The sequence below is a fragment of the Crinia signifera genome, chromosome 1 (genome assembly GCF_055691185.1).
Source record: "Crinia signifera chromosome 1, ASM5569118v1, whole genome shotgun sequence".
Lineage (NCBI taxonomy): Eukaryota > Metazoa > Chordata > Amphibia > Anura > Myobatrachidae > Crinia > Crinia signifera.
In genome coordinates, this window is record NC_139217.1 from 222,776,150 (window position 1) to 222,798,241 (window position 22,092).

The 22,092-nt window shown below is 45.4% G+C and overlaps 1 protein-coding gene across 7 annotated transcripts in view; it reads right to left on the reverse strand.

Annotated features, from left to right (window-relative positions):
* MYDGF (myeloid derived growth factor) overlaps positions 1 to 22,092 on the reverse strand; it is a 181,076-nt gene that overhangs the window by 117,005 nt on the left and 41,979 nt on the right. For 3 of the 7 annotated variants that reach the window (XR_014472970.1, XR_014472969.1, XM_083179315.1), the window contains exons 3-5: positions 3,594 to 3,644; positions 2,704 to 2,765; positions 2,562 to 2,617 (exon numbers count right to left, since the gene is read on the reverse strand). Coding sequence is in view for 5 of the 7 variants with exons in the window: in XM_083179315.1 (XP_083035441.1) it covers positions 2,562 to 2,617; positions 2,704 to 2,765; positions 3,594 to 3,644 (169 nt within the window). In the remaining 2 variants the exon portion in view is untranslated. Of the gene's footprint in view, positions 1 to 2,535; positions 2,618 to 2,703; positions 2,766 to 3,593; positions 3,645 to 22,092 lie in introns of all 7 variants that reach the window. The other 4 variants (XM_083179317.1, XM_083179314.1, XM_083179318.1 and 1 more) reach the window with 2 other exon arrangements.

The window sequence follows — 22,092 nt, forward strand, 5'->3', positions numbered from 1 at the left end:
CTTATCACTACTTTTTGTTGTATCATTTCTTTTAGACTGGACATTTACGCCTCTTTTTCTATTGGGTCCTTTGGTATCGGAGACTCTGTAAAGAATGCTCCTGGACGCTTTTTGAATTCTATTTTGTAACCGTGTCGTATGATCTCGAGCACCCACTTGTCCGAGGTGGATCCTTCCCAGGCGCTTCGGAATTTCAGCAGCCTGGCCCCCACCGCCTGGGGTTCGGCGTCATTGTGGGTTCTGCTTTGTGGCGAACCTGTTTTCTCTACCCCTTTGGGTGCGAAAATTCGCCCTTGAAAGCCAAGTACCTCTTCTGTACCCTCTACCTGGACGGTAACTTCTTGCCTCTCTGAACTCTTGAGACTGAAATTCCTAGTACTTTTCTATTCTGTTTCTCCTGTGGCAACCATACGGATTTGCCCCCTGAAATTTTTGTTATAATTTGGTCCAGTTGGGTGCCAAACAAGTAATCCCCCTGAAAGGGGAGGGTCAGTAATTTGTTCTTTGACTGAACATCAGCCGCCCACGGTTTGAGCCATAGGGCTCGTCTGGTCACAGCTGCTGTTGCACTGGCTCTAGCTGCCAACCTCATTGAATCTAATGAGGCCTCACACAGGAATTCAATAGCCAACTGTACATTCTGCACTGTCTTCAACAAGTCGGACCTCCTTATGCCGTCCAGCATATCTGCCTCCAACTGATTGCACCACTCTCTCATCACCCTTGATGTGATGGCCATCGCAGCTGCCGGTTTCAATGCCGCCCCTGTTATCAGGTGCTGCGGTCTTAAACCCAATTCGATTCGGCGCTCCATTGGGTCCTTAAAAATATTAGCGTCCTCCAATGGCAAGGTCGTCTTCTTTAAATTCTAGCAATTGCTGCGTCCACTTTCGGCAGCTCATCCCATGTGGCTATTTGATCCTTTTGAAAAGGATACATCTTCCCCATCTTTACTGGAACTACCGTCCTCTTATCCGGATGTTTCCACTCATCCAAAACCATATCTTTTACGGATTGGGATAGGGGAAAGGTTTTACTTCTCTTTATTTTGTCCCTAAAAAGCAACTCCTGTAGCTTTAACTCCTCCGGTGCATCCTCCATGTTGAGTGCTTTGTGTATCAATGCCAGCAAATTCTCCACCATATCAGTGCTAAATTCGCTTTCTGATTTATCCAGAGGTGGATTCATCAGCGGCTTTTGCCGTAGAACCTCCAGCATCATCCCCAGACTCTGCTGATCCTTCGCTCATCCTAGAGCGGCTTCTTTTCCCCGTTGCTTTTGCTAGGTCCTCTTTCGTCACAAAAGTGCTGGTAAGGGCCATCTTGAGCATGTCCACTAATCCGGACATTTGCGCCAACGGTATCTGTGGGACTCTACAGGCATCACAGACGCTGCCCACATGCTTGTCTGGCAAAGCCTTGCTACACATTAAGCATTTAGCGACATGTAGCTTATGCTTGGCTTTTCCTTCTCGTTTATCCTTACTGTGGTCAGACCTGCATAACACACATGCATTTTCTTTTACTAATCCATCCCAACAGTATTCAACAATAAACTTCTCTTCATAGTGGCTTACCATGACTTTTGTGTGGCCTGCCTCTTTTCCTCCTCCATCATAGATATTTTAAGTCTAAAAAGACATAATATCCTTAGTGCCAGACTTAGCAAAACATTCCCCAATGATATGCAGATTGCACACACTTACCACTCAGTGGTAACCAGCGCTGCTTAACTTCCTGCAAAAGGGAACCTGCAGCTACCGCCAATTCTCTGCTGATCACCACTGCACAGCCTGGGAGCAATAGTATATCCTTCTCCGTTGGTGGCATAGTGCAAAAGCAGCTGCCCCGTCATACACTCGCGCGCCGGCCACTATCCAATCCTGGCCGGCCGCGTCACGCCAGCCGCGCACGCCGGCACTTCTCTGCCGCGCACACAGCCCACACTGCTGCGCCTGGCGTAATCTCCCGGCGCCGCGTGACTCGTTTCCTCACTCGCGGCTATAGTGTCTTTTTGCCACGAGTGCAGACGCCCGCCCGGCTTCACGCACTGATGCACCCGGGCAGATGGCCGCTCCCGCTGACCACCTAGGACGCCACCGCCTGTAGCACCTGCCTCCTGAGGCTTGTACTGGGAACCCAGCACCTTGCCCCCCCCCCCCCCGGAACTCCCGGAAGGCAGGGGGGTAACCGGCCACTCTTCACAAGGTAAGCCACCACCTCTATGCTACCCGCAGGGAAAGGAAAAAAAGACACAAGAAGGAAGGAGGAGGAGCCTTTTATGCAGGAGGAGTCTTTTTTTCCTTTTCAATGCCACCCAATCCGGGAAGAACCCATATGTGATGGCTGCCATGGGGGAGGTAGAGGAAAAAATACCAACCAAAAGCTTCTAACTGCCATGATAAAGCCGGTGTAAGAAATGACAGTTTGGGGCCAATTGGCTGGAACATTATCACTCGTTAAGGCTTAATACATTTGGCCCATAGTTATTGTGGTTGAGACAGTTTAATTTATAGGCAAAAAAAAAAAAACTTACATAAGCTTCGCAGAATTCAATTTTACCTCCTGTCACTTCTGCTTTGAACATTGTAAAGAACAAATAGGATATCCCCATGGGCCTGAAAGGAAAAAAAAAAAAAACCTGTACTTTTAAAATACCTGATAAAAAGGATAAGCAGATCTAAAAAGAAGCCTGTTCATTTACCTCCATATTGAGCAGGAGAAATGTTTGTTGTCCTTATCCACTCCAATGCTCATTTGCCATTTCTGTAAGAAAAAGTAATAAATGACAAAAAAATAATGGTAAAATTGCTTCGCAACTAAGACAAAGAAGGATTAACAGCAACATAAGACATTTCAAGAAGCATTAAGACACAATAAGAAAAATAACCCCACTTAAAAAATATTCTAATGCGAATAATTTAGTACATTTTTATTTACCCTTGTCACAAGAACACCCAATATGGATCACAATATATAAACGGCTAAACTCCTCACCTTTTTTTAGGTGAAGTGCCACCAGTGACCACTAGAAGCCACTCGACTGAATTACTCCTTCACAGTAATGGCCCATACACACTGGGTGACTGAGATGAAATCTGCCCAGTTTACCAATTTACGTGCTCCTGCATCATCGCTGGCCCGGCCGTTCATCAGCAGATGAACAAGGGAGTGGACAGCTTTCCAAAGCCTCCTGCTATGGAAAGTAGTCCACCCCCGAAAAAAAACATTATCATTATTCATACACGCTCAGTGTGTATGGACATTAAGAGAAACATAGGTTTCTAACTTCCTGGAAGTAGGAGCAGATAGGAAGGCATCATTTTGACAGGATTTTAACTAGTTATACATAATTTAGCATCAGTCAATTGCCATTTTGTAACAAGGTTGTAGCTTATTAAAAATGACAAAACAAACATGGGGAACTCCCTTTCCCTGCAGTGACCTTAAAGTGCTATTGGAAGGTTAGGACACCAAGATCACCTATTTTTCCTCTAGAGATGTACAGTAATGTTGGGCTACCATCATTTTTTAGGGATAGAACCTTACATCTGTATAAATTAAGATTGTATAAAGGTTATTTAAATAACCTACCTCATTAGTACCTCCCTGAGCCATGTAAGAGAAACTGCATGAGAAGTGATCCTAGGATGAATACAAGAACAGTCAAAATTTATGGAGACAAATGAGAACATTCATGATTCAAAATACAGTGCACAGAAACATAAGTTTATAGAACATGGACTTGTAAAACTGGTTAAATAAAAAGTATTTAAAAAAAACAAACAAACAAAAAAAAAAAACAAGGTACCCATACACTAGGGCAGCAGTTCTCAAACTGTGGGTCCTGACCCCAAAGTGGGTCCCAACCTTCTCAGCATGGGGTCACGACTTCATGTTGCTGACCATCAGGTTGATGAGTTTTCTAATTAGTAATTCAAGGAGTCTGAAAAATCTGTTGAATTTTCTGTTATTATAGAATCCTCCCATCATGTGCCTCTACAATGCTGCCATTTATGTGCTGTCTGCTGACTACACATATGATATGATGATCTTCTGCAGTAACTTGCTGGGGTCCTGTAATTATTTTTATTGTCTGATGGGGTCCCGGAGCAAAATAGTTTGAGGACCCCTGCACTAGGGCGATATACATGCAATTTGGTCACTTTTTATGTAATTGTGGCAATCAATAGAATAATAAAATAATCAATAAAAAACATCAAAATCACATGTATTTGACAGCAGGTCCAATGCGATATATGGTCCCATGCGCATCGCATTGGAGTCTGCGAGTGTCACCACAAGCAGGAGAGACCTGTCGGATCTCAGCCATGCCAGGCAGGCCTGGCTGAGATTGCATGCAATATATCCTTTGCATACGATATATATCGGGAGGTTCCCGGGAGGCTCAAAGAGAGATTGCGAGTGAATTCTCCACTCAGATAGGTCAACTAGTGTTGTATGGCCAGCTTAACTGTAGTAGAGGCATGAAGGAGAGCAGCTATTAACCAGTGGAAAGCAATAGAAAATCTACATTGCACACAAAAAGAAAAACCCTTTAGGTTTGTAAAAGGAAATACAAAGAGGGATTGTGGAATTGGTATATTCCAGTTTTATTGTAATGCCGCAAAATGGTTTTGAAAATATAATGCTTAATTGGCAACATGTACAACTAACTGTATGCGGTCACTAGTAGTTGTGCAACTACAAGCAGGACCAATGTCATTACAGGTCAAGTCTCCGTTATCCATGTATTCTAAAAAAAAAAATAACATTCTGAAAACCGTGGTTTTTCAGAATATTTTGGTTTTTTTTTGTTGTTTGCAACAATTTTTAAAATGTATCTCTTATATATTTGGCTACATCTGTCACTCAAAGTGTGTCTGAAGCTGTAACGCTGGGTGGAGCCTCTGACTCACATGTTACACAGCAAAGACACAGCTACTCACCAGACACACCAGGTGAGCGCCCCACACCTCCATACCTCCCAACATGAATGCTCTGTTTGTGGACTTCCATCTTAATTTATGATTGTCATCACCTGTTTTAAACAGGGTAATTGATAAGAAAGGTGTTTAAGCACAGGTGATGGTAATCCATAAATTAAGAAGAAAGTCCAGAAACAGAACAATGTGTCCCTCCCCCTCCCCCCCATTCACAGCAACCTCACGATTAAATGGCACATGCAAAACACTGACATGGCTATGGTCGACAATGAAAAAGGTTGACATGAGTTTTTGAAGATTTATTTTTCACTTTTTCAATGTTTTCATATTCATTCTCATGTGTCGACATGGACACCAATGAAGTGCCACACTTATGTCAACATTTACATGTGTTGACCTTTCTGTGTTGATTTTTTCTTGTGGCGATTCGCGGCACCCCCCGGCGACCCCCCCTCCCGCGATTCACAGCACACACCCCCCAATTCGCGGCGACTCCCGCGATTTGCAGCCCCACCCCGTGACACCCCCCCTCCTGCGAGTCGTGGCACCCCGCGACCCCCCCTCCCACGATTTGTGCCAGCCCCCCCTTCCTCACGGTACCCCCCGCGACCCCCCCTACCGCGATTCCCCCCCCTGTCATTGCGGCAAGCCCCTGCGACCCACCCTCCCACGATTCACTGCAACCCCCCGCGTCCCCCCCTCCCACGATTCGCGGCACCCACACCACCCCCCCCCCCCCCGCAATTCATGGCATCCACCCCCGACCCCTCCGCCCGTGATTCGCGAACACACCTCACCTCCTCCCTCCCCCCCACCCCGCTCGCGATTCACGGCAACCCCAGGATTAAATGGCACATGCAAAACACTGACACGGCTATGGTCGACAATGAAAAAGGTTGACATGAGTTTTTGAAGATTTATTTTTCTTTTTTTAATGTTTTCATATTCATTCTCATGTGTCGACATGGACACCAATGAAGTGCCACACTTATGTCAACATTTACATGTGTTGACCTTTCTGTGTTGATTTTTTCTTGTAGCAATTTTTTTACAGTGACAACTATGTGCACGTAAACCTACACATCATCAACCAATTCTTTGTATAATATATAACACCTGTTCTGTTTTACTGTAGGTGTTTTAAGTCAGATCTTTTACTGCTACTATTACTGTTTATGTAAATGCATTCTGAATGACAGCAACATCCTACCATCCTTCTACAAGAATATATAACCAACTAGGTGATTTATCGCGCCCCGTGCCCCCCCCTCCCGCAATTCATGGACCCCCCGCGCACCCCCCCCACACACACACACACACCCCCCTCCCGCAATTCACAACCCTCCCTCCCTTGATTCACGCCCCCTCCCACGCTTTGCGGACCCTAACCCGCGATCCGCGGACACCTGCGCCCCCTCCCTCCCTTGATTCACGGCACCCCCCACGCCCCTCCCACAATTCACGGCACCCCTAAGCCCCTCTTTAGTCCCCCGTATACTTACACACCCCTATCACTACCCAGCTTCCTGCTCTCCTGAACCGTAACTTCCACCACTGGGGAGTCGCTGACTCTGTTTTGCCCACATGCCCCTATCATGCCTCATAGCCCAGCCTCCTGCTCTCATGTACCCTAACTCCCACCCAGTAGGAGGAGACACTGACTCAGGGCCACCATCCTGTACTCCTGTACTGCCACACTGGACCCTCACCCACTGGCAGAAGCTGCACAGTATCTCCCACCCTCCTCTTTAGTCCCCCTTATGTCCACACACCCCTATCAATACCCAGCCTCCTGTTTTCCTGTGTCGTGACCTCCGCCAGTGGGGAGCCGCTGACTCAAAAACACCCTACTATATTATTGCACACACACCTAAACAACATGCACACACAGCCCCCACACCCACAAATGTCACTGTACCATCCACACTATCAATGTACATCTTACTCTGTAACCGCTTTTTAATTAAACAAAACAATACACACCCCCTTCCAAATCATATGCTCTCTATTTAACACATTTCACCTATAACTCAAGTTGCAATACAGGCCATCTTTCATACAATTCTAACCATCTTTCTCATATACAAATGTTCACAATTTAAGGGGGCGCAGCCCCTTACGACGGTGTGAAGAGCGCCCGTAGGGCGCGATGAATCACCTAGTTACAAATAAAGCTTCAATAGATGTCCTTGCTTTAGTTTCCCTTCACTAATTCACCCCTTCCCTAATCCAATGCAGAGCTTGGGATCTCACTCTCCAAAGTCACTTCAGAGGGGATAAAGAAGAGGGAAAAAGGTGTGCACTCAGCACGCCCGCTGTATAAGTGTAGATATATTTTGCCGGGTACCTTTCAATGGCAAGCATACAGGATAAAAGAAAAAAGGTTGTTGGGCTTTTCAGTAAAGTTAGACCTTTACAAGTAACTTGATGTATTAACATTTCGGTTTATTTAGAACCTTCATCAGGATAAGGGCAAACAATTGTACAGATACATGTATAAATAAAGGCCCCCATACATTAGTCCGACTTGTCCTAGGGACAAGTCGGACCTGATTTCCCCTGCAGCTCCCTGGAAGGGGGAAGCACGATTAGGCACTGGATGTGCCAAGGTTTGCATATGATAAATCGCATGGATTTATCATATGCAGTCCCCGGGGAGCTGCAGGAGGAGGGAGCCGTGCAAGGGACGGCATCGGGATGCCGGCTAATTGAGAGCCGAGCAGGGAGAGGCTACATATGGCGCTGGGCAGGAGGAAGCTGTGTTGCGGTGGGGTGACAGCGGGAGGTGAGCAGGGAGAACTTGATGACATGAGCTTCCTCCAGCCCGGCGCCATATGCAGCCTCCCCCTGCTTGGCTCTCTATAGCCGACATCCCCCCACCCGCTGCTGTCCCCATGAACGGCTCCCTGGCTGGGCTGCACATAAGATTTGGCAAATCTTATGTGCAGCCCGTCCGACCTCCCGACCCGATGCGCACGGGACCGCGCATCGGATCGGAGGGGATGTCTACAAGTGCGATTTGGGCCGATTTCACTGCCCGATTCATCTGAATCGGGTGAAATCGTTCCCATATCGCATAGTGTATGGGGGCCTTAAGTCATCACAGGTAGCCAATGATGACTCATAGGCAAGGCCTCTAAGTTATAATAAAAGAACTTCCAGAACATAATCAAGGCTTGCAGACAATGGAACAGTTGTATGATAACTTACATATGCAGTAACTTCTTTCAGAAAGGGATAAGTAAATGCATATAAAGTATACAAAGTATCAAGGTAAAAAATGGTTTCAAACATTTCCCAGAGAGCTACTGGACAGATCAATGGGTAATAACTGACAAACAGAGGTAGGAAGGCCCTACTCGCAAGCTTACAATCTATAGGGAAATAGACATTGATTGTTGGACAATCATTCAATAGATATCACCTGATTACAAAGGTCCTTAAAGCACTGTATAATAAGGTCACTCAGCAATGTTGGCCAGGCGTCAGGATGATGTGTAACTGAAGTAAGAAAATAAGCAAGGATGTGTGTGGACTGTAAAGTGGGGATAAGCTTGGATAGAAAAGGTTTATGAAGGCTATGAGGGCAGTTCCAGAAATTTGAGAAGCTTGCCTAACAAAGGTGAGTCTTCAGGGAACGCTTGAAGAATAAAGGAGAGTGTTCTTGTGCGTGACAGGGCATAAAACAGAGTGAGCGCAGCCCAAATAATGTCCAGCAATCATAATGGGAGTGAAAAATTAGTGTGAGACGTGTCGATCTTATGAGGAGTGAAGAAAACAGGTTGGAATTTTTTTTAAATGATGAGCGAAGAAAATGTACATTGATGTGTGTGTAAACCCACCCACTAGTTTTAAAGAATTGTTGCAATGGATCACATGAAAATTGTCACATTACATGTCCCTTTACTGCGATTGTGATGCAATGCGCATAACTCTGCGCATCGCAATTGTAGATCTCATGGTCTGCCACAAGGATCTATCGGATCCCGTAGCCATGACAGGTTTCAAATAACATACGTTGTATGCAAAAAAACCCGCAAATGATGTGGGCCAGCTGCTGCGGGAGTTGGCGGTGTATGGCATGAAAGGTATCAGTATACTGGTAGGCTAATTGGCTCCCACCAAAATCAACCCTAGAATGAGTGTAACCGAATCACTTCCATCTGCTGGCAGCGAGTGAAACTACATCTTTCTCACATACAGAAACACACAGGCAATCACAAGGTAGCAGACTAGTTTTCAAACCTTTTGCTTCGAGCGGGCTTAGCTAATTTTATATACAGATTGAGTATCCCTAATAATTCCGAAAACCATAGTTTCCAAAATGTGCTTTTTTTCTTTTGCTAAAAATCTACTGAGTACATCTATAACTGGCACTAAATATGTGCAAAAATATGATTGTACACAAGCTTTGTTTCATGTTTTCAAATCTTGTTTCATGCACAAATAAAATATATTTGTGTGCATTTCAAGTGGATTTACATGCATTTTAGGCTCTTTTCGTGCAATTGCAGCAATCAGTTGCATGAAAATCATTTAAATCGCATGTGATTGACAGCCGGTCCCTAAAACGGGCCGTGCGATGCTATTTCCTTACGCTAGCGTACGTATGTTAATTGGGCACCCTGGTACTACACAAGTACCTCAACTTTTTTTGCATTGCATTGGACCGGCTGTCAATCACATGCGATTTAAATGAGATCTCAGTAGTTAATATGGTATGGACATTTGGCAGTTAGCTTTCTGAATAAAGCGTAGGCTGCGCAAATAGCGTAGTCAGTCAGAACTTGCGTAAGTGTTCCCGGTCCCTGTCAGATTCAGTCTTAGGTGAATAACTGACAGTGATGGCTGCATCAGGGAGAGCTGATAACGCGACTGAGGTTACAGTGATGGCAGGTGAACTAGTCACCATGTTCACCTTGCCAAATACAGAGGAGGAAGCTGTAATATTTTTCCAGCGCCACCAGTTGCTGCTGGTCACGCAGCATTGTGTCAACGGGCACCCGATGTGGCTATCCCTGAAAAAAATAGGATTTTAATACCTACAGGTAAATCCTTTTCTCTGAGTTCTTATGGGATACAGGGAATTTGTTCATAACGATTGGGGTAGAGAGGGTTTCCATAGGAGACAGGCACCTATTAACTTTTACACTGGGTGTACTGGCTCCTCCCCTCTGCTCCCCTCCCTCTAGTCAGTTACTAGAAAACTGTGCCGAAGGAGAAGAACAATATGAGAGGAATATGTGTAATATTTAACGTGGTGAGATTCATCCAGCACACCCAGACATAACTTTCAACATACAGAGACCACTGTAGCGACCACAGAAGCCTCAGGGCCTTATGAATATGTCAACTATTGACAACATTTTGTAAACTTTTGTGTCCCAACTGGGACAACTTGATAAGAAATGTCACCTAAGTGACAACATACACTCGTGAACAATTGAGATACACAAGGTGAATGGTAAAGGTTACCTTGGTAACCTCCACCCTCGTGACCCCTAAGGAACACAGGGTAATGGAAGGACCCAATAGTGGTCCACGGCTCACTTGAGTGAGTCAGGCAGAAACTCCGCACAGAGGCGGGCGCCCTGTATCCCATAAGAACCCAGAGAAAAGGATTTACCGGTAGGTATTAAAATCCTATTTTCTCTTACATTCTTATGGGATACAGGGAATTCGTTCATAACGATTGGGGATATACCAAAGACATCAGAACGGGCGGGATTGTGCGGATATTGCCACCGCTTTCCCAAACGGAGTATCCTTAGTGGCCAAAGCGTCAAATTTGTAAAACTTGACAAAGTTGTATTGACCTGACCATGTAGCGGCCCTACACAATTGTAAGGCCGACACTCCTCGGGCAGCCGCCCAGGAGATCCCCACTGAACGAGTAGAGTGGGCTTTCATCCCAGCAGGCATAGGCAGCTTCGCCACCACCTAAGCCTTTTTAATGGTTGCACAGATCCAGCGTGCAATAGACTGCTTAGAAGCAGGACGCCCGACTTTTTGGGTATCATATAAGACAAAAAGTCCTTCAGTCTTACTAATTTTACCGTTCTCCGGACATATACACAGAGAACCCAAACCACATCCAAAGATGTCGGCACCTCAGACTGAGGGCCACTAGTAGGAACCACAATTGGCTGGTTCAAGCGGAATGCTGGCACCACCTTAGGAAGAAAACGCAGATTAGTGCGTAAATTCCGCCCTATCTATATAAAAGATCAAATAAGGGCTCTTGCAGGTTAACGCCCCTAGCTCAGAGACCCGCCTAGCCGAGGCTAAGGCTAATAAGACCACCGTCTTCCACGTAAGATGTTTCAAATCTATTTCCTCCAGTGGTTCGAACCAGGAGTATCGCAGGAACGTCAGAACGTCATCCCAGTCCCATGGTGGAGTAGGGGCTACAAAAGGAGGCTGTACGTGCAAGATGCCTTGAAAAACGTCTGCACTTCAGGGATATGTCATTCGCTCCGCTAGGGAGCCTGTTGCACATCTGCACACCAAAAAAATTCAATGTTTTAAGAGAAACCCCAATTTATTAAATCGGTGAAGGGGGTGCTGTTCCCAGCAGTCAGGTATGCAATATTTTTAGAACAAGAGAAAAAAGGGACTGCTTTGTGGGGAACGCACTAGAAAGAATGAAGTCATAAAATATAACTTTTATTATTTTATTATTAATATTCCCAGACTTGCTATGTGGGAATTCTGATTGCAGCGAAAAGTAGAAGTTAAAAACATTGACATACAAACATATACACACAAATGTGCTCAAAGGAAGAAGTAAAGTGTTTTAAAATCACACTTGGATCCAATTTGAAAAATGTTTGTTTGATTTTTGCCCGTGACGTTGTGTCATATATAGTTGTTCCCTTGTAGGCAAACACTTGTAACCATGTATTGTGGTTTATGCTAATCTCGGATGTTATGAAGATTATTAAAGTGTCTGATGCCCTATCAGAGGTGTATTTAATTCTCCACCAATTGTATTCAATCTATTTTGGTGCCCCCTATTGGTGGTTAATTATCTTGCACTGGGTTTATCAGACATAGCTCACAAAAAGAATTTGCATTTAATATTTTCCTTTTGTTATAACTGATCCTCTGGCGCCACCTACTGGTGGTTGATTATGTTGCACTGAAATTACACAGGATTTATTCACAGATTTTTCAATGACCAGAGAAAAAAGTGAGGGAGAAAGAGAGTACCTGTATTCAGGTATTTTTAGAGTAGCAAAAAAACCCTTTTTATACACAGAAATGAGAAATATATATGTTTTGGTGTACTTATACATATTGGTTAGTGTATTGCCCAGCTGTACTATGCGCTCAGGTAGGTGTATCCTATGTATTCTATGGCAGGGTTTGGGTGATCCCTTACTCGCATCTGGTTGATTTGCACCTTAATGGAGAGCCACTACCTGCTTCACCCTGGGTGTTGTATTTTTCCAACACCTGGGTGGTCTTAGTAGCGCACAGTTAAGGGGCCCATACACGGTCCGTTTAATGGATCCGTTTGGGTCCTAATTAGCATGCATCACATCGGATCGCATGCCTAGTGCATGCGGTGTGCATGCAATGCAATCCGATGTAAAGTTTAGCGAATACAAAAAGTATGTGCAGCACATACTTTTTGTACCGTACTATGTGATGCGCGGGAGCGCGCATCGCATAGTACAAAACGGAGCCAGCAAAAACGGACCGTGTATGGGTCCCTTTACACTAACATCACATCATTATCATTGCAGGCTAACAAACATTTCAATTGGTATCACAAAACCGACGCAAGCGTTTCGCTGACTAGTTCAGCTTTATCAAGGCCAACCTGTTTGTCCCAGCTGGAGTATATTTATTCATATCTGCCCACCAATGAAAATCCTGTCTCGATGACACATGTGTATTTGGTCCAATCATGGGTCTATTTTGGTTTCTGAGTACCTCCCCTTGATTCTAGTGTATTGTGACGTCTATGGTCACGTGACCGGGTGCCTGCATTATGTGGCCGGCGTCCCATACCACGTGATCTGCCTCCCGCGTCACATGATCAGCTTTCTGATCAGCGCAGATTCGGGCTAGCGGGGTCACGTGATCGCCCGGTATTGTCGCGTAATTTGCATCTCCTCTATGGAGTCATGTGGTGCATCACATGACTGTGTCTTAGCCAATCCCGGCGATCATATGTCTTGTATCAGGAAGTAATTGTAATAGCTGTCCAACAGCCCCAACCCCGGAATCGGCATTACACAAGAGTCTGTATTCATATTTTTATTTCTCATGCTGTATTTAAAAATAAACTCATGCAATTGTATTTTTCAGTGTCTCTGAAGTCTTCCTTATTATATTTGTGACTTTAGATGTTTATAGTTTGGTTGGGAATGTATACATTGTTCGTGTGTCTTATTGGTCATTACCCATCACTTCATATGGATTGCCCACTGATTTGATTTATGTATTGTAATCATATTTAATAATGTTTTTTAGAAGTGGTTGATTGTACTATGAGGTAGTGAATTGTGATGTAGTGATAAATGCATGATTGAAAAGAAAGTGTGTATTGTGAAATAAAATGAAATATAATATATTAGGTTTGTGTATGAGTGTCTGATTTGGATTTGTGTGTGTATAATGTGTTATAAATGTAGGGTTAGAGTGAAAGGGATTGATGGTGGCACTGCACAAAGTGATTACAATAAGTTTATAGTGAGGTAAGTGTAAAAATATAGAAACAGGGAGGGAGGGGGGGGAGATAGTATATATCATAATTATCTGAAGGTGAAAATAAGGTTTTATTTTGGGGTGCTGCCGTGATGTGTAATTGATACAGTGTGTGACATGGGGGATCTATATATAAACTATGTATGGTAGTACATGGTATTGAACATGGGTCTTCAAACTGTGGCCCTCCAGATGTTGTAAAACTACAAATCCCAGCATGCCTTGTCACAGTTTTAACACTCCCTTATAGCAAAACTGTGTCAAGGCATGCTGGGATTTGTAGTTTCCCAACATCTGGAGGGCCGCAGTTTGAAGACCCATGGTATTGAATATTAAGTCTAACAGATGGGCACCCAAAAAAAACAGAGTATACACAATAATGGGTGAAATGTTGGAAGGTTACTGGTTTTAATAGGTGGGTTCAGTCAGCTCCTATTGTGTGCCAGATTGTTTCGGTTGGGACTGGGGAATATTCTCTTCATGGAGATAAATTCCTTTTAATTTTGGGGGATTGTTTGGGAAAAAGAGAGGGGGAGGAAAGGACGGGTGGTAGAAGGAGAAGGTATGATTCATATTATACTGTATTGTTGCATTGGTCGTCCTTGCTTTTCAAATCCATGACGGGGTTTCAAGGTGATTATACCCGATGTCAGTAGGCATGGTAGATATATTACTCAGAGTTGCTTTTGGTCATTTGTGTTCAGATTAATTTTTATATTTTTCATTTTTTAATCTACAAAGATCTGGTCTGCCATTATGGTTTATTTTTGAGGGAGTATGGTCTGCCCTTGTATCATAGGCTTTTTATTAATCATTGTCGTCCACTAAACATACGTGGAATACATGTACTGATTAATTTATTAGATTCATTATATCATGGGGTACATATGTTAATGGTCCATGTGACAATTTCGGACAGGAATTCATCTCGGGTGATCTTATTAATGAAAGGGGGAAGAAAAAAAGGGAATATATGTGTATGTGATATCATGTCTCAGTTTATCACATCAAAGAAAAGATGCATAGCTGTTTGCTTCGTTGAGTCCTTTTGGAACGAGACTGTCCAGGAGAAAGATCATTTTGGTCTCAAACTGTAGGAGCTGTTTGTCCAGGTCTCCGCCCCGTATGCCCAGTTGTATGTGTCTCATTCCAAAGGCTTTGAGACCACTTGGATCTCCATTATGTTCTCGTAAAAAATGCTTAGCCACCGAAGTAAGATTTTTGAATTTCAAGGAATCCATTCGAGCATTACGTATGGTTCCTACGTGCTCTAAAATGCGAATCTTTAAAGGCCTGGATGTCTTTCCTATATAGATTTTTCCACATGGACACTCCAGATGGTATACTGTGCCCACGGTTGTGCATGTTATTAGGCTTTGAATTTTCCATACTCTGGAGTTCTTGTCAGTGAAGTCTTCCTTGGGAATCATGTATTTACATGCCTTGCAGTGGCCACAGCTTTTTGAGCCTTTTTTGTGGAATCTAGGTTCGCATATTCGTGGTAGATGGCTTTGAAACAAGTGATCCTTGATGTTTCGTGATCTTCTCCAGCTCGTCTGAATTCTGGGTGGTAAAATAGTACTGAGATCTTTGTCCACTTTCAAAATATTCCAGTGTTTCTGGAGAATATGGTTAATTTCTTTCCAGTGAACATTGAAGGTACCCACGAAGCGTATGGAGTCAGTGTTGTTCTTTGTTCTTGGTTTCAGTAGAGTTTCACGGGGGAGAGCTTCAACTTGTTTTGTTGCCTTCTTCACAAGTCTGTTACTGTACCCTCTTCTTTTGAAACGGTCTTGTAACTCTTGTTCGCGCATTTGGAAGGTTTCGTGATCTGAGACATTCCGTTTTATTCTCATTAATTCCAATTTGGGGATGGCTCTGATGGTGGAGGGTAAATGAGAACTTTTGGAGTGTAGAATGCTATTTGTAGCTTTTTTTTACGGTAGAGATCTGTGGAGATGGCACCTTCCTCGTTTATCCTGAATTTTAGATCTAGGAAGCTGATCTCTTTTTGATTCATCTCAGAGGTGAGTCTCAGGTTTAGTTGGTTGTTATTTAGGATGGCTAGGAATTCTTTCAGTTGTCCTAATTCGCCTTCCCACAGGAAGAGGACATCATTAATGTATCTAAAGTACATGAAAATGTTTTCTGTATATTTCTCCATAGCCTCATGGAACACCACTTCTTTCTCCCACCACACCAGGTAGAGGTTGGCGTACGTAGGGGCACATACCGTCCCCATCGCCGTCCCTCTAACCTGGAGGTAGTGGGATTCCTGACATACAAAGAAATTCCGGGTAAGTATGAATTCCAGAAGTTCGAGAAGGAATTCATTGAAATCAGACCGAGTTCCCATATTCAGGAAGTATCGAGCTGCCTGTACACCCAGCTCATGATTGATGCTGGTGTACAGGCTCTCCACATCACAGGATACCAGCCATACTCCAGGGTTCACCGAGGTGTTTTGTAATTTGATCAATACATCCGTTGTGTCTTTAACATAAGACGGTAGGGAGAATACATGTCCTCTTAGATGCTGATCCACATAAATACTTGCCTTTTCTGTCAGGCTCCCAATTCCTGGAGGTTTATTTTTGTTTTTCAGGGATATTAGCCAGCTTCTTTTGTAAAAAGACAGACAGTGCAGATACATGCACCTTCAAAGAGCCTAAACGTAGGCCCAGATCCAAGCCAGATTGAAGAAATCTGAGGAATCTTTTAAGTTTAAACTCTGCTGGAGCAAACTTTCCTTGTGCACACCATCCTACATATCTCCTCCAGATATGGTGAGAATGTGCTGCCGTGACCGGCTTCCTAGCCGCTCAAACTCCAGGCCTTCAAGCGAGGCTGTTCTAAGGCCTGGAAGACACACAGACCATGCATGAGCAGGTCTCTTTGCCGAGTGAGACGTCACGAGTCCCTAGTGAGACTTAGAAGATCGGGATACCACATTCTTCTTGGCCAGTCCAGAGCCACTAGAATGACCTCAGCTCCGTCTTTCCTTATCTTCCATTGTACCCGAGCCACGAGGGGAATCGTTGGGAAGATGTAAATCAGGCTGAACGTCCCCGGTATTGAACGGGCGTCCACCCCCTCCGCCTGTGGGTCTCTTGCTCTGGAGAAGTATCTGGACACCTTCTAATTATGTCTCGATGCCATCATGTCTTCCAGTGGGGTCCCCCACCGAGCCACCAGAGCATTGAACACCTGGTGGTGTAGACTCCATTCCCCGGGGTGAAGCTCGTGGCGACTGAGAAAGTCGGCATCCCAGTTATCCACCCCGGTTATGAAAAATGGCAGACAGAGCCTGACAGTGACTCTGCCCAGTACAGGATCTTTGTTGCTTCTCGCATGCAGGACCTGCTTTTTGTCCCGCCCTGCCTGTTCGGAAACGCCACAAAAGTGTCATTGTCCGATTGGATGTGGCCCACATGCCCGCTGAAAGGAGGGGCCACCTCCCGAAGTGCATAATACAGAGCACGTAACTCCAGGTTTGATATGGAGACGTGTTTCCCAGAGGGTCCATTTGTCCTGGAAGGACTGACCCAAGGTTACAGCACCCCATCCCAGGAGGCTCGCATCCGTGGTGACTAAGACCCAATTTTTTTGGATGCCAATCCTTCGCCCTGCCAGCAGGTTGGGCGTGTGGAGCCACCACTGGGGTGACAGTCTTGTCCGATATGACAACACAATCTTCCTATGCATCTGAAGATGTGAACCGGACCATCTGCTCAGGAGATCAAGCTGGACAATCCTGCTGTGAAAACTCCCAAATTGGAGTGCCTCGAAAGAGGCCACCATCTTCCCTAGCAGTACAATGCACTGATGCACCGGGACCTGGGGACTCCCCAACTAGCCTGAGACCAGTTATTGAATGGCCACAATCTTTTCTTGTGGAAGGAACACCCTTATGAGAGCCGTGTCCAACACCGTCCCCAGAAACCTGAGTCTCTGTGGAGGGATCAGAGAGGACTTTGACAAATTTAGGAGCCATCCGTGACCCAACAGGGTCTGCATGGTAATCTGTAAGGCTACCTGTAATCCTCCGATGACCGAGCTTTTACAAGCAGGTCGTCCAAGTATGGTATGTCCCTTGTTTTCTGAGAACCACCATCATATACCTACAACAGTTACAGAAAAGTATTTATATGTAATCTCGCATATAGTATAAGGATATAGTAGGTATAGGCGAGTATCAACCCTCCGAAACGTCGATAGACACACAAATACCCGGAGGCGCCATCCGGGGCTTCGTGGACCGCTATGGAAAGGAGGTACAAATATATCAACGCTTCTCTCAATAACTATTAAGCACCAAAGAGTTGCAGTTTTAAAGACAGTTTTCAATTGAGAGCACCACTGAGCAGAATAAGAAAATCTACTTCTAGCCTTCTTAAATCTCAAAAAGGGAAAACAAACCCACTAACCATCCTAAACACTCTACCTATAATAAAATAAACCACCCAAAAACCCAAAGCAAGCCTCCCAAATAACCCCCCACCCTGTACAACCCACCCCCAACTAAGGCATTCCTGGATCCCATTAACTACCCCCTTCACCTTCCCTAAGTAAACTCTCTCCCCCCCCCCCCCTTTCCCCCCACAGATAGCAGGATATTGGAACACAGATATGTTGGGGCAATGGCATGAGTATTATACTGTACAAGTTAATGTAAATATATAGTAACGGATGTGGGACCATATAGGTGAGGCCAAATTGCCTCCCACAGAATTATAGGTTGAAGAGCATATATAAGAATTGGTCTCATATAGACAGGCAACAAGAGAGTCAGGACATACTTAAGGAAAAAGGAAAATAGGAAAGGATAACACAAATTATAATTTAGTACACAGTGTTAGTCCGGCCATTCTTCAAAATCAGGAAAAGAAAAAGAAGTCATTGGAACAGGTTTCTCGCCAACAGCAAGAGGGATATCAGGATAAGTTCCACAGTAGTAATACGACCATATCCAGCCCAATGCAGAGTATAGCATATGGAAGTGGGGCAATCCTGAGCAGGTGCTAGTAACACAAGGATGTTGGATAGTCCCATAGTCTCCAATTCGGAAGGCATGGGAAAGTTGTGAATGGATCATAGCATCATATTGGCAATCTTCAGGATCGGGACAGCAATTAAACTGTGCTGCATGCAGATTCATATATAAATATATGGCAGAAGTGGGAACTAGCATAGGGGTGATAGGTGCCACAGGTGTAGAAGATACAGGCACACTGCCCTCTGCAACGGAGACGTGTATGGCCAAAGTAATGTCCAGTGCAGGAGCAGGCAAGGTCAAAGGATCAATATGCACAGGTAGATCTGGATTGCACTGTTCAATGCTATAGGTAGAGACTGGGACATTCCCCCGTATATCATCTAGCTGGCGAAGAAGTCTAATAGTTGTTCCATAGATTGCTCCTAGTATTTGGTGTAGAGACGGTTCCATGGTTGCGTATAGAAGGCACGCGTAACAGGATTTATGGGACTATGCAAAAAGCAGACTGGCAGCAATAGGATAAGCACAAAATACACTGATGGCGGCTAGCACACCACCAAGTGCATACAGGAGACCAAAAACCGTGAAGGACAGTGCCAGTATAGGTTCAGGATGTTTGTAATTCAGGGAGTCCAAAAGCAGACCTCTGTCAGCAGAGTCTTGACCAAGTATCCAAGCAGGAACAGCGTTACTGGTCCACCAAGTGTACCACATCAGACACCACTCACTGATGCAGAATCGTCAGACAGCCTCACTGAGAAGTGTTATAAAGCAAACAGGAGCTCCAAGTCACTACGGCCCCAGCCAGCCGTCAGAAGTTTCAAAGTGCCCCAGTCCAGTGAATGGGCGAGCGGGGCAAGATGGCGCAGGCCCCCTCCATGTAGACAGCGGCAGCGTGTCTCAGCGGAGACCGCTTTCCGCTTCCCTGCTACTCACTCCGGAGAGGCCACCAGCGTGTACCACCCCAGCTCACCTGCCACTCAGGAGCAAGGCGCCGCACTGAGCGCATCAAAGCCGGAGCGCAGCAACCCGGCTCGTATCTTTGCCGGATTCCTTAGGCCACAAGATGGCGCGTGTGCAGTCCAGGGCTTCCGCCTGTGACCAGCGCAACAACAGAGCTTCTCCTCCGTGTCCCCTAATGTCGGAGCTCCCGCGGGCAGACAGAAATGTGCCTGGCAGCTTCCCCCACTCCAGGGGGGATTATAAGGCAAGTGAGTACCCTCAGGATATTAAAGCAGGATATTATAAGCGGAGAGCTGGTACAAGTAGCTGCTTCTAGATGGCCGCCGAAGCCACGCAACCTCAGGTATTTTTGATGAGGTGGCCAAATTGGTATGTGAAGGTAGGCATCCGTCACATCCGAAGATGCCAAGAACTCCCCTTCCTCCAGTGCCGCTATCAAGGGCCGCAAGGACTCCATCTTGAGCTTGGCTACAGTCAAGAATGGGTTCAGGGATTTTAAGTTCAGTATCGAGCGCTCGACCCGTCTGGTTTTGGGACTACCAATAAGTTTGAATAATAACCCTGCCCCCTTTCTAGGGGGGGACGGGGGTTATTACTCTGGCCTGCACCAGCTTTTGGTTTGCTTGCTGCAATACCAGTTGGTCTACTGGAGACGCTGGAAGGCCTGATTTGAACCTGTGAGGTGGTTGTCTTGCAAACTCCAGCCTGTAGCCGTGCAAAATAAGACCCATACCCAAGAATTGAGGCACGAGGCTTCCCAAACATGGCCGACAAACACCGGTCGGGCACCCACCTCGACCGGAGCCAGTGTTGGAGCCCCACCGTCATGCTGCAGGTTTACTTGCAGCAGCCCGGATGGCCGCTCTGTGGCGGCCGAAGCAGAGGGCTTCCTGAATCTACCTCGGGAGCCTCTGGCTGCATTACAACCGCCCTTGGCTTTTGGGCGGAATCTACCGGTCCGAAAGGACTGCTGGGTGTGAGTAGTAAAAGGACGCTTGGGCGCCTGTGGGGTCGAGGGAAGAAAAGGTGGGCTTCCCTGCAGTGGCTTTTGAGATTAACTCATCTGAATTGCTGCCAAACAACCGTTCACCCGTGAAGGGAAGGTTTTCAACACTTCGTTTGGAGTCAGCGTCAGCCATCCATAGCCGAAGCCAGAGGGATCTGCGACCCAATACCGCCATGGCTGAGTTACGTCCGTTAATGGCACCTAACTCCTTCTGCGCCTCACACAGTACCTTAGCTGTGTCCTGAATGTGGTGTAATTTTCAGACACCTGCGCCACTGTCATATCACCCTTAACAGAGTTGCGTGCATTAATAGCAACTGCACCGTTAGTGCTTTACTAATCACCCTTTGTTAAGCGCAACTGTGAATCTCAGTAATTAGAATCACACACACACAGACACACACAATCCACAGTGGTTGTTGGTCAGGGATGCGCTGAGGATTAGAATAATCACATTGCTTCTCCAAAGGAGGAAAGCAAGCATCAACTACACCATTGAGGTGAGGACACCTTCTCCAGCCTTGTCTTATCTGACTGGATCAAGCATACTCCTGGGAGTCTAATTAATGCCCCCCAATAGGTTCAGGGGACACCTCGTGACAAGTCACTTGTGATAAGAAAGCAGGAGTAAAATCATTTTTTGCACTGCCTGCAGGTTAACTTTCTCAGCATGTTGGAGAGAGAACCTTTCCACCCAGACACATTGACACAGACTATATGACAGTATGTAGTAGGCATTATGTGAAGCCTTTACCATTTCAGTGTCAGCACCATAGCTATCAAGCCAGTGGGATAAGGACACAGAGACACTGACACTCTTACCACAGCTCTCTTGAAGAGCTGGTAAAGTAGTACATACAGCACCACCGTAATATCTATATATATATCTATATAGATCTATATCTATCTATATATCTATATATCTATATCTATATATATATATATATATTTACATATAATAGGTCAATTGAAGTGTACCCAAGTTAACGCTTAATAGCGCTAGTAGATATCTGCAGATTCCCTGCCCTGGCATTTTCGGCACCCAGGGAAGGAGCAGTTTTTGGCGCTTTCTGTCTCAATGGCGCTTCAGTTATAGTGCAGAGCCAGTCCCTGCATGCAGGGGACCATGCGGTTCGAGGTGGACACCGCAGTCGCCATATTCATGCTGCACACAAAACCGGGGACTCACATGAGGGGACCCCGGTTTTGATGTTGCTGGCTTAACAGCACTTAGTGATATAATCTGTGCTGCTCACATGTTTAGAGCTTGTTCAGTTGTTTCACTGCAGAGCAGAAAACCCTTCCCCAATCACCCAAGCTGCACACAGGTGTCATGTTACAGTGTGAGGCTAGACAGTGTGATGTCTGCTAATAGCAAGTGGGGTTTAGGACACAGAAATAAGGGGACCAGTATACTTTAACTGCACACATTGTGAGGTGCAGGTTACAGACATACATATACTG